The 16,431-nt window shown below is 54.7% G+C and overlaps 1 protein-coding gene across 1 annotated transcript; it reads right to left on the minus strand.

Annotated features, from left to right (window-relative positions):
• Positions 1-377: 377 nt before the first annotated feature.
• Positions 378-15,948, minus strand: TDRKH (tudor and KH domain containing). Its single transcript, XM_038768823.1, has 12 exons — positions 15,815-15,948; positions 15,503-15,609; positions 11,935-12,124; positions 8,993-9,132; positions 5,260-5,524; positions 4,783-4,949; positions 4,528-4,700; positions 4,132-4,196; positions 2,141-2,292; positions 768-848; positions 579-675; positions 378-482 (listed from the first exon to the last, which is right to left on the minus strand). The coding sequence occupies exons 1-12, from the start codon at positions 15,936-15,938 to the stop codon at positions 448-450; spliced, it is 1,596 nt and encodes a 531-aa protein (XP_038624751.1). The 5' UTR covers positions 15,939-15,948; the 3' UTR covers positions 378-447.
• Positions 15,949-16,431: the final 483 nt, after the last annotated feature.

A 16,431-nucleotide genomic window follows, 5' to 3' on the forward strand; every position in this document is an offset into this window, starting at 1 on the left:
AAGGGAGAATCAGGCTTGACGGATGGTCATTGGGATTGCGGGGAGTGGGTGGTCCTTTCTCTCCCTAAGGGAGGGATTCATTTATTCAATCGTATTAAGCCCTCACTGTGCGCAGAGCACTGTACTAAGAGCTTGGGAAAGTCCAACACAACAATAAAACACCAGCCCAGGGCTTTGGGGACACCCCCCACCCCTTCCCACGCAGCACAGCCTGACCCTCTTCAACCAGAATTTTATTTGGATCACAATCTCCAACACCCTCAGACCCGGGCCCTCCCCTCGTCCCTTCACAACCCCAGCCCCCCACCCCAGTGGAGGGCCGATTCCTGAGACAGTGGGGGTTAGGAGGCCCCCTTCCCACCCCCCGAGACCCTCCCCAACCCTCTTCACCAACAGCACCCCTGGACCCCCGTCGGTCCGGAAGCGGGCAGCCGTCCGTCCCGCCCGTCACACCACGTCAGCGTCCGACAGGGAGGCCGCTTCTGGGCAGGGGTAGAGGGGAGAGGTGGGAATGACCACGGGACCACCCCCCCTACCCCCTCCTGACCGTCGCCCCGCGGGACCCCCTCTCTGGCTACCTGATAGGCTGCGGCAGGAGAGGGAGTGCGGCGTGGCCGCGGGGGTCTTCCAGCTCCCGGACCCCGGGCTCTCCTGGGAGGCGTCCACTTCGGGGGCCTGGGCGGGGGGTCGGGGGAGAAGCAGATGGAGGTGGGGCACGGGAACCTGGACGGTGGGGCCGTGGGGAGGGGAGGGGGCGTCTCACCCACCAGCGGCTCGGGGTCATCCGGTTCTCGAGGGACCACGACGGCGTGGCCCCGGCGGACCAGCTCCAGCCCGATATCGAGGTTCTGAGCGCAGAGATCACACACAGAGATGGGGAGAGGTCAGGCACCCGATACGGGGAGACCTGCCCCGGCCCCAGAGACACGTCACAGACACCGACGTCACATAGAGATGGGGAGAGGTCAGGCCCCCGACATGGAGAGATCTAACTCCTTACTCTTGGCTTCAAAGCTGTCCATCCCCTCGCCCCCTCCTACCTCACCTCCCTTCTCTCCTTCTCCGGCCCAGCCCGCACCCTCCGCTCCTCTGCCACCGCTAACCTCCTCACTGGACCTCATTCTCCCCTGTCCCCCCGTCGACCCCCGGCCCACGTCCTCCCCCTGGCCTGAAATGCCCTCCCTCCACACATCCGCCAAACTAGCTCTCTTCCTCCCTTCAAAGCCTGAGAGCTCACCTCCTCCAAAAGGCCTTCCCAGACTGAGCCCCCTTTTCTCCTTTCCTCCTCCCCATCCCCCCGCCCTGCCTCCTTCCCCTCCCCACAGCACCTGTAGATATGGTTGTACAGATTTATTACTCTATTTATTTTACTTTGTATTTCCTATTCTATTTATTTTGTTAATGACGTGCATTTAGCTTTAATTCTTTTTGTTCCGTCCACGTGTTTTGTTTTGTTGCCTGTCTCCCCCTTCTAGACTGTGAGCCCGTTGTGGGGTAGGGACTGTCTCTATATGTTGCCAACTTGGACTTCCCAGGTGCTTAGTACAGTGCTCTGCACACAGTAAGCGCTCAATAAATATGATTGAATGAATGAATGAATCCACCCCGGCCCCAGCGGCACGTCAGACGGTGACGTCTCAGAGGCCGACGTCACAGCGAGCGATGTCCCAGAGAGACGGGGAGACGTCAGGCACCCAATGCAGAGACCTGCCCCGGCCCCGGAGACACGTCACTGAGGCCCGCGTCAATCAATCAATCGTATTTATTGAGCGCTTACTGTGTGCAGAGCACTGGACTAAGTGCTTGGGAAGTCCAAGTTGGCAACATATAGAGACAGTCCCTACTCAACAGTGGGCTCACAGTCTAAAAGGGGGAGACAGAACAAAACCAAACATACTAACAAAATAAATAGAATAGATATGTACAAGTAAAATAGAGTAATAAATATGTACAAACATATATACATCTATACAGGTGCTGTGGGGAAGAGAAGGAGGTAAGATGGGGGGGATGGAGAAGGGGACGAGGGGGAGAGGAAGGAAGGGGGTCCGTCCCAGAGACCGACGCCACAGAGAGTTTGGGGCGGGGGAATCTCCCGGGCTCCTCGTCGCCGGGTGGGGGAACGGGACGGCGATCTCACCTGTCCTTCGCTGGCGTCGAACAGGTGGACGGTGGGCCAGGTGGTGGTGCCGGCCTGGACATAGCTGGAGATCCTGGCCACCAGGGGCTTCCAGTCGGCACAGTGCGTCAGCCGCTCAAACTCGTCCAGGGCCGCTTCTTCCCACTGCCCACCTGGGCCGCCCCCGCACAGAAGGACGAACGGACAGACGGACACGCGCCTTCCCCTTCACATCCGGCAGACCGGCCCGCGCCCCATCTCCCCGGCCCTACTCGTACCGCGCCTCCTCCAGGAAGCCTTCCCTGGCCAGCCTCTCATCACCCCCCATGCCCAAGGAAGCGGCGAGACGATATGGAGACAGCCCAGGCCTGGCAGTCTGAAGGAACTGGGCTCTAATCCCCGTTCCGCCACTCGTCTGCTGTGTGACTTTGGGCAAGTCCCTTCACTTCTCTGGGCCTCAGTGACCTCATCTGGAAAATGGGGATGGAGACTGGGAGCCCCAGGTCAACAACTTGGACACCTGTCCGCATGTTTTGTTTTGTTGTCTGTCTCCCTCATCTAGAGTGTGAGCCCGTTGTTGGGTTGGGGCCGTCTCCATATGTTACCAACTTGTACTTCCCAAGCGCTTACTACAGTGCTCTGCACACAGTAAGCACTCAATAAATACGACTGAATGAATGAATGAATGAACCCCATTTGCTTGTATCCACCCCCACCCAGTGCCTGGCATAGTAAGTGCTTAACAAATACTATTATTATTATAATTATTTCCCCTCTTTGTCATTGAGTCAATTAGGTCACCCTATATCTCTTGAGCACTTACTTAGTTGCTTCCCCGACTTATGATTTATTTCAGTGCTCCTCTCCCCAGCTACATGGTTAAACCCTTTGAGAGACCACTAATAATCGTATTTGTTAGGCACTTAGTATGTGCCAGGCACTGACTGAGCGCTGGGGTAGAGACAAGGTCATCAGGTCCCACGAGGGGACTCACAGTCCAAGTACGTATTTTATTTTGTTAATATGTTTTGTGTTGTTCTCTGTATCCCCCTTCTAGACTGTGAGCCCGTTGTTGGGTAGGGACCGTCTCTAGATGTTGCCAACTTGGACTTTCCAAGCGTTTAGTACAGTGCTCTGCACACAGTAAGCGCTCAATAAATACGACTGAATGAATGAATGAATGAGGCCTTCCCAGACTGAGCCCCTTCCTTCCTCTCCCCCTCGTCCCCCCTCCATCCCCCCATCTTACCTCCTTCCCTTCCCCACAGCACCTTTATATATGTATATATGTTTGTACATATTTATTACTCTATTTATTAATTTTACTTGTACATATCTATTCTATTTATTTTATTTTAATTGTACATATCTATTCTATTTATTTTATTTTGTTAGTATGTTTGGTTTAGTTCTCTGTCTCCCCCCTTTTAGACTGTGAGCCCACTGTTGGGTAGGGACTGTCTCTAGATGTTGCCAACTTGGACTTCCCAAGCACTTAGTACAGTGCTCTGCACACAGTAAGCGCTCAATAAATACGATTGATTGATTGATTGACTTAGCCAAGGCCACACAGCGGACAAATGGCGGAGCAGGAATTAGAACCCAGGTCCTTCTCTCAGGCCCACGCTCTTCCAACTAGGCCAAGCTGCTTCACTTACTACGTACCAAGCCCTGTCCTAAGCACTGAGCCCTGTACAGATGGATTGAGTGAGTAATAGTGATAATAATTGTGGTATTTGTTAAGCACTTACTATGTGACAGGCACCGTACTAAGCCAATGGGGTTGGCTGTTCTATGTGGGGCTCACACTCTTAAAAACCGTTTTACAGATGAGGTAACTGAGGCAGAGAGGTGAAATGGACTTGCTCAAGGCCACACAGAGGTCAAGTGGCAGGGCTGGGATTAGAACTCATGACCTGTTGACTCTGAGGCCCTCGTGCCCTGTCCATTATGCCAAGATGCTTCCCGGCGATGGGGGTGGGCTCGGCCTCCCGCCCGGCCCCCCGGCTCACCTGCGGGAGCGACACCTGCCAGACTGCACTCGATGGCCTGGAACGGGAGGCTCAGGAAGTCGCTCCTGTGCACACGGGAACGCCGGGAAGGGCTCGGGGCTCACGTCCTCCCCGTCCCGGAATCCTCTCCTTCCCCGTTCACCCAAGGCCCAGGATTTCCAGACCGGCTCGGCCGCCCCTCCCGCCCCGTCCAGCCTGGGAAGGCCACACTGAGGTCAAGTGGCCGGGCTGGGATTAGAACTCATGACCCGCTGACTCCGAGGCCCCCGTGCCCTGTCCATTATGCCAAGATGCTTCCCGGCGATGGGGGTGGGTGGCAAAGGGGGAGCCGACGGGCTGGTGGGCTCAGTCCTCCCAACGGGGACCACCCCCACGTCCCCCGCGCCCCGGGCCCACCTGAGAGGGCGCAGGTCCTTCACGGGGCTCTCGCCGTTGTCGCCGAAGTCGACGAAGTACAGGTCCATCTTGCCGTTGTCCAGGGGGCCGAGGACGCGGGCCCGGTACCAGGGGCCGTCCTCGGGCAGCTGGGCGGCCACGATGTCGCCCACGCGCACCGGCTGGGCCGCGTCCTGCCGGGGCAGGGGGAGAGGACGGGGTCGGCGGCGGCCCCCCTCCGCGCCGGTCGGGCCGGGGCCCGGCGGGGTCACTCACGGGCTGGCAGCTGCCGCGGTAGTGGCGGGTCATGTCGGCCACCAGCTGGTCCAGCCGCAGGCTGCGGGGGCCCAGGATCTGGATCCAGAAGTGCCCGGGGTTCTCCGACGCCGACACGTACACCTCCAGCAGCTCGTCCGCCGGGAAGCTCAGGTCGGGGCTGGGCACTGGGCCGGCCGGGAGGGTCAGCCGGCCCCCCCCGGGGTCACTCGGCATCCCCCCACCAGCTGCCAGCGGGTCGTTAGCGCGGGTCCCGGGGTCAATCAATCAATCAATCAATCGTATTTATTGAGCGCTTACTATGTGCAGGGCACTGGACTAAGCGCTTGGGAAGTCCAAATTGGCAACATCTAGAGACAGTCCCTACCCAACAGTGGGCTCACAGTCTAAAAGGGGGAGACGGAGAACAAAACCAAACATACTAACGAAATAAATAGAATAGATATGTCGCCCCGCTGCCCGGCCGGAGGGGCCTACCTTCAAACTTGGGGCTCTTGTTTTGGGGGGCCGGCTCGGGGGGTCCCTCGGGCAGGGGGGCGGCTTCATCTCCCCCTCCTCCTCCTCCTCCTCCTCCTCGCGGGGCCGCCTTCCACCGGCCTTCCGGGTCCCTGGGGGTGACGGGTTCTCCGGCCGCCTCCCGCCGCACGCCGACTGGTTGCTTGCGTTGGACGCGCAGCTCGGCCGAGTGGGCGATGTGGTTCCGCAGCACTTCGTCCTCCTGGACTTTCTCCCGGATTAGGCTCTGCGGGAGAAGGGGAGGGAAAGCAGAGGGGAAGGGGACGCCTCCTCCGGTAAAGTAATAATAATGACGACGACGGCATTTATTAAGCGCTTACTCATCATCATCATCATCATCATCAATCGTATTGATTGAGCGCTTACTATGTGCAGAGCACTGGACTATGCGCTTGGGAAGTCCAAATTGGCAACATCTAGAGACAGTCCCTACCCAACAGTGGGCTCACAGTCTAAAAGGGGGAGACGGAGAACAAAACCAAACATACTAACAAAATAAATAGAATAGATATGTACAAATAAAATAAATAGAGTAATAAATATGTACAAACATATACATATATACAGGTGCTGTGGGGAAGGGAAGGAGGTAAGATGGGGGGATGGAGAGGGGGACGAGGGGGAGAGGAAGGAAGGGGCTCAGTGTGGGAAGGCCTCCTGGAGGAGGGGAGCTCTCAGCAGGGCCTTGAAGGGAGGAAGAGAGCTAGCTTGGCGGATGGGCAGAGGGATTGGGGGCATTCCAGGCCCGGGGGAGGACGTGAGCCAGGGGTCGATGCCGGGGGGGTTACAAGGTGATCAGCACCTGTATATATGTTTGTACATATTCATTACTCTATTTATTTATTTTACCCGTACATATCTATTCTATTTATTTTATTTTGTTAATATGTTTGGTTTTGTTCTCTGTCTCCCCCACTTCTAGACTGTGAGCCCACTGTTGGGTAGGGACTGTCTCTATATGTTGCCAACTTGGACTTCCCAAGCGCTTAGTACAGTGCTCTGCACACAGTAAGCGCTCAATGAATACGACTGAATGAATGTGTATATGTTTGTACATATTTATTACTCTATTTATTTTACTTGTACCTATCTGTTCTATTTATTTTATTTTGTTAAAATGTTTGGTTTTGCTCTCTGTCTCCCCACTTCTAGACTGTGAGCCCACTGTTGGGTAGGGACTGTCTCTAGATGTTGCCATCTTGGACTTCCCAAGCGCTTAGTACAGTGCTCTGCACACAGTAAGCGCTCAATAAATACAATTGATGATGATGATGATTATGTTTGGTTTTGTTCTCTGTCTCCCCTTTTTAGGCTGTGAGCCCACTGTTGGGTAGGGACTGTCTCTAGATGTTGCCAACTTGGACTTCCCAAGCACTTAGTACAGTGCTCTGCACACAGTAAGCGCTCAATAAATACGATTGATGAGGATGATGATGATCAGGTTGTCCCACTGGGGGTTCACAGTCTTCATCCCCATTTGACAGACGGGGGAACTGAGGCCCAGAGAAGTGAAGTGACTGGCCCGAGGTCACACAGCAGGCCCGTGGCGGAGCCAGGATTGGAACCCAGGTCCTAACTCCCAGGCCTGTGCTCTTTCCACTAGGCCACGCTGCTATCCCTGCCCTCAAGGAACCCGGAGTCTCATGGGGGAGACAGCGGGTGTGATTGGCAGATTCTGAGGTAGCGAAAAACGCCCCCAATAAGGACTGTGAGCCCGTTGTTGGGTAGGGACCGTCTCTATATGTTGCCAACTTGTACTTCCCAAGCGCTTAGAACAGTGCTCTGCACACAGTAAGCGCTCAATAAATACGATTGATTGATTGATTGACAATCCCGGCTCCACCACTTGCTTGCGGAGTGACCTTGGTCAGGTCACTTCTGTGGGCCTCAGTCATCTGTAGAACGGGAGCCTCTACCTGTTCTCCCACCTCCTTGGAGCGTAGCGTCCCATGTGGGACAGAGACCGTGTCCGACCGGATTATCTACACCAGCGCTTTCTACAGAGGCAGCGAGGCTCAGTGGAAAGAGCCCGGGCTCTGGAGTCAGAGGTCATGGGTTCAAATCCCGGCTCCGCCAACTGTCAGCTGTGTGACTTTGGGCAAGTCACTTCACTTCTCTGCGCCTCCGTTACCTCATCTGTAAAATGGGGATTAAGTCTGTGAGCCCCACGTGGGACAACCTAATCACTTTGTATCCTCCCCAGCGCTTAGAACAGTGCTTTGCACATAGTAAGCGCTTAATAAATGCCATTATTATTATTATTATTATAAAATGGGGATTAAGACTGTGAGCACCCCCGTGGGACAAGCTGATCACCTTGTAACCTCCCCAGTGCTTAGAACAGTGCTTGGCACATATTAAGTGCTTAATAAATGCCATTATTCATTCAATCGTACTTATTGAGCGCTTACTGTGTGCAGAGCACTGTACTAAGCGCTTGGGAAGTCCAAGTTGGCAACATATAGAGACGGTCCCTACCCAACAGTGGGCTCACAGTCTAGAAGGGGGAGACAGAGAACAAAACAAAACATATTAACAAAGTAAAATAAGTGGAATAAAAAAGGACAAGTAAAATAAATAGAGTAATAAATACGTACAAACGTATATACATATATACAGGTGCTGTGGGGAAGGGAAGGAGGTAAGGCGGGAGAGATGGAGAGGGGGTGGGGGGAGAGGAAGGTGGGGGCTCAGTCTGGGAAGGCCTCCTGGAGGAGGTGGGCTCTCAGTAGGGCCTTATCATTCAATCAATCAATCAATCATATTTATTGAGCGCTTACTGTGTGCAGAGCACTGGACTAAGTGCTTGGGAAGTACAGGTTGGCAACATATAGAGACGGTCCCTACCCAACAGTGGGCTATCATTATTATTATTACAGGGCACATAGTGAGTGCCTATGTGAGAAGGCGAGAAGCAGCGTGGCTCAGTGGAAAGAGCCCGGGCTTTGGAGTGAGAGGTCATCGGTTCAAATCCCGGCTCCGCCGCTTGTCAGCTGTGTGACTTTGGGCAAGTCACTTCACTTCTCTGGGCCTCAGTGCCCTCCTCTGGAAAATGGGGACAAAGACTGTGAGCCCCCCGTGGGACCACCTGATCACCTTGTAACCTCCCCAGCGCTTAGAACAGTGCTTTGCACATGGTAAGCGCTTAATAAATCCCATCATTATTATAAGTGCCTACCAAGTGCTTAACAAAGACAATAAAGAAACAAGTACCATTGGTTGATTGATGACTCAGTTGATGGTATTTATTAAGCACTTCATCATCATCATCATCAATCGTATTTATTGAGCGCTTACTGTGTGCAGAGCACTGTACTAAGCGCTTGGGAAGTACAAGTTGGCAACATCTAGAGACAGTCCCTAACCAATAGTGGGCTCACAGTCTAAAAGGGGGAGACAGAGAACAAAACCAAACATACTAACAAAATAAAATAAATAGAATAGATATGTACAAGTAAAATAAATGATAGAGTAATAAATCTGTACAAACCTATATACATGTGCTGTGGGGAAGTCGAAGTAGGTAAGATGGGGGGATGGAGAGGGGGATGAGGGGGAGAGGAAGGAAGGGGCTCAGCCTGGGAAGGCCTCCTGGAGGAGGTGAGCGCTCAGTAGGGCCTTGAAGGGAAGCACTTACTGTGATGGGGAGGGTCCCGGGGCGAGGAAGTTGGGGGGCGGAGGGGGGACACCTTACCTTGGCCGTGTCCACTTCCTTCCGGGAGCCCGACAGGTTGATGGACCTGGTGAGAAGCAGTGCCCCCTCGGCCTCCCGGTCGCAGGAGATCCTGGCCCCCGAGCTCTTACAGATGGAGCGGATGGTCTCGCCCCCCCTGCCTGCGGAGCCCAACGTGCCCACCTGAGCCCGTGGGCTCCCCCCCGACCCAATCCAGCGGCGGGCGGGTTGGGGGGCCAAGCGGAAGAAGCTTAGTGGACAGAGCCTGGGCGTTAGAAGGACCTTAATATATGTCTAGACTGTGAGCCCACTGTTGGGTAGGGACCGTCTCTATATGCTGCCAACTTGTACTTCCCAAGCGCTTAGTACAGTGCTCTGCACACAGTAAGTGCTCAATAAATGCAATTGATTGATTGATTGATTGACCTGGGTTCTAATCCCGGCTCCACCACTTGTCTGCTGAGCCCCTTCCTTCCTCTCCCCCTCATCCCCCTCTCCATCCCCCCCATCTTACCTCCTTCCCTTCCCCACAGCACCTGTATATATGTGCCTTGTTCTCGCCCATCCCGCCGTCGACCCCCGGCCCACGTCCTCCCCCTGGCCTGGAATGCCCTCCCTGTGCCCATCCGCCAAGCTAGCTCTCTTCCTCCCTTCAAGGCCCTACTGAGAGCTCACCTCCTCCAGGAGGCCTTCCCAGGCTGAGCCCCCTCCTTCCTCTCCCCCTCGCCCCCCTCTCCATCCCCCCATCTTACCTCCTTCCCTTCCCCACAGCACCTGTACATATGTTTGTACATATTTATTACTCTATTTTACTTGTACCTATCTATTCTATTTATTTTATTTTGTTAGTATGTTTGGTTTTGTTCTCTCTCTCCCCCTTCTAGACTGTGAGCCCGCTGTTGGGTAGGGACCGTCTCTATATGTTGCCAGCTTGTACTTCCCAAGCGCTTAGTACAGTGCTCTGCACACAGTAAGCGCTCAATAAATATGACTGAATGAATGAATGAATGTATATATGTTTGTACATATTTATTACTCTATTTTACTTGTACCTATCTGTTCTATTTATTTTATTTTGTTAGTATGTTTGGTTTTGTTCTCTGTCTCCCCCTTCTAGACTGTGAGCCCACTGTTGGGTAGGGACCGTTTCTAGATGTTCCCAACTTGTACTTCCCAAGCGCTTAGTACAGTGCTCTGCACACAGTAAGCGCTCAATAAATACGATTGAATGAATGAATGAATGTATATATGTTTGTACATATTTATTACTCTATTTATTTTACTTGTACCTATCTATTCTATTTATTATATTTTGTTAGTACGTTTTGTTTTGTTCTCTGTCTCCCCCTTCTAGACTGTGAGCCCACTGTTGGGTAGGGACCGTCTCTATATGTTGCCAGCTTGTACTTCCCAAGTGCTTAGTACAGTGCTCTGCACACAGTAAGCTCTCAATAAATACGATCGAATGAATGAATTGAATGAATGAATAGTGCTTGGCACGCACCTGTATATATGTATATACGTTTGTATGGATTATTACTCTATTTATTATTTTACTTGTACATTTGTATTATACTTATTTTATTTTGTTAATGTGTTTTGTTTTGTTCTCTGTCTCCCCCTTCTAGACTGTGAGCCCACTGTTGGGTAGGGACCGTCTCTATATGTTGCCAACTTGGACTTCCCAAGCGCTTAGTACAGTGCTCTGCACACAGCAAGTGCTCAATAAATACGATTGAATGAATGAATTGAATGAAGGAACAGTGCTCGGCACGCACCTGTATATATGTATATACGTTTGTACGGATTTATTACTCTATTTATTTATTTTACTTGTATATATTTATTCTACTTATTTATTTTGTTAATATGTTTTGTTTTGTTCTCTGTCTCCCCGTTCTAGACTGTGAGTCCGCTGTTGGGTAGGGCCCGTCTCTAGATGTTCCCAACATGGACTTCCCAAGTGCCTAGTACAGTGCTCTGCACACAGTAAGCGCTCAATAAAAATGATCCAATGAATGAATTGAATGAATGAACAGTGCTCGGCACATAGTACGAGGAGCAGCGTGGCTCAGTGGAGAAGAGCACGGGCTTTGGAGTCAGAGGTCATGGGTTTGAATCCTGGCTCTGCCACATGTCTGCTGTGTGACCTTGGGCAAGTCACTTAACTTCTCTGAGCCTCAGTTACCTCATCCGTAAAATGGGGATTAAGACTGTGAGCCCCATGTGGGACAACTTGATCACCTTGTATCCACCCCCAGCGCTTAGAACAGTGCTCTGCACATAGTAAGCGCTTAACGAATGCCATTATTATTATTATAGTAAGCGCTTGGCAAGTAATAATCACGATAATAATAATAATGGCATTCATTAAGCGCTTACTATGTGCAAAGCACTGTTCTAAGCGCTGGGGAGGTTACAAGGTGATCAGGTTGTCCCACGGGGGGCTCACAGTGACCCCGCATGGACCATCCCACACCCCCGACTCTCCCCTCTCCATCCCTGACTCTCCCCCGGTGACCCCGCACGGACCACCCCGCACCCCCGACTCTCCCCTCTCCATCCCTGACTCTCCCCCAAGCAGCGCGGCTCAGTGGAAAGAGCCCGGGCTTTGGAGTCGGAGGTCACGGGTTCAAATCCCGGCTCTGCCACTGTCAGTTGCGTGACTCCGGGCAAGTCACTTCACTTCTCTTCATCCCCATTATCCAGCTGAGGCAGCTGAAGCACAGGGGAGTGAAGTGACTTGCCCAGAGCCACACAGGCGACGGTTGGCGGAGCCGGGATTTGAACCCACGACCTCTGACACGGAAGCCCACGCTCTTTCCACTGAGCCACGCTGCATCGCACCATAATTATCATTATCCGGGGTCGGTCCCCCTGCTAGGACACAGACGGGTAGCCCCCCAGCTTGGGGATAGAGGGGGGGTTTACAGGGAGGAGACGGGGGGCGGGAGGGCGCGTACCAATGATCTTGCCGATGGACCTCTGCGGTACGGAGATCTGCTCGTGCACCTGGGCGTGCTCCCGCAGGAGTCTGTGGACGGCGGCCTCGGCCTTGCACACTTGGACGGGGAAGCCACTGATGAGCAGCACCCGCTCTTCCCCGGCCCCTTCCACGTCCACGTTGATGCGGGCTCCCGTCTCCTTCCGCAGCTGCGGGGACGGGGGGATCATCATCATCATCATCAATCGTATTTATTGAGCGCTTACTATGTGCAGAGCACTGGACCAAGCGCTTGGGAAGTCCAAATTGGCAACATCTAGAGACAGTCCCTACCCAACAGTGGGCTCACAGTCTAAAAGGGGGAGACAGAGAACAAAACCAAACATACTAACAAAATAAAATAGAATAGATATCATCATCAGCATCATCAATCGTATTTATTGAGCGCTTACTATGTGCAGAGCACTGTACCAAGCGCTTGGGAAGTACAAATTGGCAACATCTAGAGACAGTCCCTACCCAACAGTGGGCTCACAGTCTAAAAGGGGGAGACGGAGAACAAAACCAAACATACTAACAAAATAAAATAGAATAGATATGTAGAAATAAATTAGAGTAAAAAAAAAAATATGTACAAACATATATACATATATACAGGTGCCGTGGGGAAGGGAAGGAGGTAAGATGAGGGGGATGGAGAGGGGAACGAGGGGGAGAGGAAGGAAGGGGCTCAGTCTGGGAAGGCCTCCTGGAGGAGGTGAGCTCTCAGCAGGGCCTTGAAGGGAGGAAGAGAGCTAGCTTGGCGGATGGGCAGAGGGAGGGCATTCCAGGCCCGGGGGATGACGTGGGCCGGGGGTCGATGGCGGGACAGGCGAGAACGAGGTACGGTGAGGAGATTAGCGGTGGAGGAGCGGAGGGTGCGGGCCCGGCTGGAGAAGGAGAGAAGGGAGGTGAGGTAGGAGGGGGCGAGGGGATGGACACCCTTGAAGCCCAGGGTGAGGAGTTTCTGCCGGATGCGCAGATTGATTGGTAGCCACTGGAGATTTTTGAGGAGGGGAGTAACATGCCCAGAGCATTTCTGGACAAAAATAATCCGGGCAGCAGCATGAAGTATGGATTGAAGTGGAGAGAGACACGAGGATGGGAGATCAGAGAGAAGGCTGGTGCAGTAGTCCAGGCGGGATAGGATGAGAGCTTGAATGAGCAGGGTAGCGGTATGGGTGGAGAGGAAAGGGCAGATCTTGGCAATGTTGCGGAGTTGAGACCGGCAGGTTTTGGTGACAGCTTGGATGTGAGGGGTGAATGAGAGAGCAGAGTCGAGGATGACACCAAGGTTGCGGGCTTGTGAGACAGGAAGGATGGGGATGGCGGGGGGTGACGGCTGGACCCGGCGGCCCGTCCTCCGCTCTCCCCCAGTGACGCGGCACGGACTATCTAGACTGTGAGCCCACTGTTGGGTAGGGACCGTCTCTATACGTTGCCAACTTGGACTTCCCAAGCGCTCAGTACGGTGCTCTGTACACAGTAAGCGCTCAATAAATACAATTGATTGACTATTCCACGCTTCGACTCTCCCCTCTCCATCCCTGACTCTCCCCCGGTGACCCCTTATGGACCATCCCGCACCCCCGACTCTCCCCTCTCCATCCCTGACTCTCCCCCAAGCAGCGTGGCTCAGTGGAAAGAGCCCAGGCTTTGGAGTCGGAGGTCATGGGTTCAAATCCCGGCTCTGCCACTGTCAGTTGTGTGACTCTGGGTAAGTCACTTCACTTCTCTGGGCCTCAGTTCCCTCATCTGGAAAACGGGGATGAAGACTGCGGGCCCCAGGTGGGACAACCTGATCACCTTGTGACCTCCCTGGGGCCTAGAACAGTGCTTTGCACATAGTAAGCGCTTAATAAACGCCATCAATATTATTATCATCATCCAAAATTCCCGACTTTCCTCTCTCCATCCCCGACTCTTCCCCAGTGGCCCAGCATGGATCATCCCACCCCTCTGTCTCTCCCCTCTCCATCCCTGACTTCCACAGTGACCCAGCACAGAGCACCCCACACCTCTGACTCTCCCCTTCTCCATCCCTGACTCTCCCCCAGTGGCCCCGCACGGATTATCTCACACCCCTGACTCTCCCCTCTCCATCCCTGACTTTCCCCCCGAGATCCAGCGGATTCCGCACCACACCCCCACATCTCCCCTCTCCATCCCTGACTTTCGCCCCGAGATCCAGCAGCTTCCACCCCCCCCCATCTCCCCCTCCACCCCTGACTTTCCCCCCGAGATCCAGCGGATTCCGCACCACACCCCCACATCTCCCCTCTCCATCCCTGACTTTCCCCCCGAGATCCAGCAGATTCCGCACCACACCCCCACATCTCCCCTCTCCCATCCCTGACTTTCCCCCTGAGATCCAGCGGATTCCGCACCACACCCCCACATCTCCCCTCTCCATCCCTGACTTTTGCCCCGAGATCCAGCAGCTTCCACCCCCCCCCCCCACATCTCCCCTCTCCCATCCCTGACTTTCCCCCCGAGATCCAGCGGATTCCGCACCACACCCCCACATCTCCCCTCTCCATCCCTGACTTTCCCCCCGAGATCCAGCAGATTCCGCACCACACCCCCACATCTCCCCTCTCCCATCCCTGACTTTCCCCCCCGAGATCCAGCGGATTCCGCACCACACTCCCACATCTCCCCTCTCCATCCCTGACTTTCCCCCCGAGATCCAGCGGATTCCGCACCACGCCCCCACATCTCCCCTCTCCATCCCTGACTTTTGCCCCGAGATCCAGCAGCTTCCACCCCCCCCACCATCTCCCCTCTCCACCCGACTTTCCCCCCGAGATCCAGCGGATTCCGCACCACACCCCCACATCTCCCCTCTTCATCCCTGACTTTCCCCCGAGATCCAGCGGATTCCGCACCACACCCCCCCATCTCCCCTCTCCACCCCTGACTTCCCCCCCGAGATCCAGCGGATTCCGCACCACACCCCCACATCTCCCCTCTCCACCCCTGACTTCCCCCCCGAGATCCAGCGGATTCCGCACCACACCCCCACATCTCCCCTCTCCACCCCTGACTTCCCCCCCGAGATCCAGCGGATTCCGCACCACACCCCCACATCTCCCCTCTCCATCCCTGACTTTCCCCCCGAGATCCAGCAGCTTCCACACCACACCCCCACATCTCCCCTCTCCATCCCTGACTTTCCCCCCGAGATCCAGCGGATTCCGCACCACACCCCCACATCTCCCCTCTCCATCCCTGACTTTCCCCCCGAGATCCAGCAGATTCCGCACACCCCCCCCACATCTCCCCTCTCCACCCCTGACTTTCCCCCCGAGATCCAGCAGCTTCCACACCACACCCCCACATCTCCCCTCTCCATCCCCGACTTTCCCCCCGAGATCCAGCGGATTCCGCACCACACCCCCACATCTCCTCTCTCCATCCCTCTTGAGCCCAGGGGCCTTGGCTGACCACCCACGGGAAGGCAGGGGCGGCGAGGCTGTGGAACCCCCCAGATGGTCCGTACCTGCGTGCCCACGTGCCCGGGGATGGCACCTTTTTCCTGCCGTTACCTTTTTGATGTTGGCTCCCTGGCGTCCGATGATGAGTTTCAGTGCCTCCTGGGGAACCCGCACCTCCACCTCCATGTCGTCGTCCCCGACGAACGTCAGCCGCTCCTCTGCGTCCGGCACAGGGTGTCAGCGGCCCCCCGGTGCCCCCGTCCAGCCCCCCCATTCTGCGACGCAGCCGGGGAAGGATGGGCGACGGTGCCCAAGCCCGGGTACCCACACCCCACCGCCTTGGGTCTCCTGGGCCCAGCAGAACAGGAAGCCCCCGACGGTTCCCACGTGCCCGGCCGCCCTCACCCATCCCCGTGCCCGCACCTCGGCTCTCGCGGAAGCGCCGGTACAGGATGTACCCGACGGTGATGCCAGCCGGGACCCCCAGAGCCACGGCCACTTTCTGGATGGGGGACAGGCTCTGCCACCAGCTCCGCCCGGCAGCCATGGTCTCCGGACAACTGACCGCATCCTGCACCGGGAGGGAGGAACGGACCCGTAACTACGCCGAAGTGGCCCACGCTTGCCCTCCCTACCCACCCCACCCCACCCAGAGAAGCAGGGTGGCCTAGTGGACAGAGTCCGGACCCTGGGAGTCAGAAGGACCCGGGTTCTAATCCTGGCTCCGCCACTTGTCATCATCATCATCATCATCAATCGTATTTACTGAGCGCTTACTATGTGCAGAGCACTGTACTAGGCGCTTGGGAAATACAAATTGGCAACACATAGAGACAGTCCCTACCCAACAGTGGGCTCACAGTCTAAAAGGGATATGTACAAGTAAAATAAATAAATAAATAGAGTAACAAATATGTACAAACATATATACATATATACAGGTATACATATATACAGGTAGACATGGATGTGGGGAGGGAGGGCATTCTGCTGCGGGACCTTGGGTGCGCTCCTTGTGAGCCCACTGTTGGGCAGGGACT

The sequence above is a fragment of the Tachyglossus aculeatus genome, chromosome Y4 (genome assembly GCF_015852505.1).
Source record: "Tachyglossus aculeatus isolate mTacAcu1 chromosome Y4, mTacAcu1.pri, whole genome shotgun sequence".
NCBI classification, from domain to species: domain Eukaryota; kingdom Metazoa; phylum Chordata; class Mammalia; order Monotremata; family Tachyglossidae; genus Tachyglossus; species Tachyglossus aculeatus.

Bases quoted from the DNA above. Each gene is read 5' to 3' on its own strand.
- TDRKH (XM_038768823.1), bottom strand. From the start codon at position 15,938: ATGGCTGCCGGGCGGAGCTGGTGGCAGAGCCTGTCCCCCATCCAGAAA. The intron at 15,610-15,814 runs GTGCGGGCACGG...TGCCGGACGCAG, and splicing joins GCGCTTCCGCGAGAGCCGAG to AGGAGCGGCTGACGTTCGTC. The intron at 4,197-4,527 runs GTGGGCCCGGGG...CCGTGTGCACAG, and splicing joins AAGGACCTGCGCCCTCTCAG to GAGCGACTTCCTGAGCCTCC.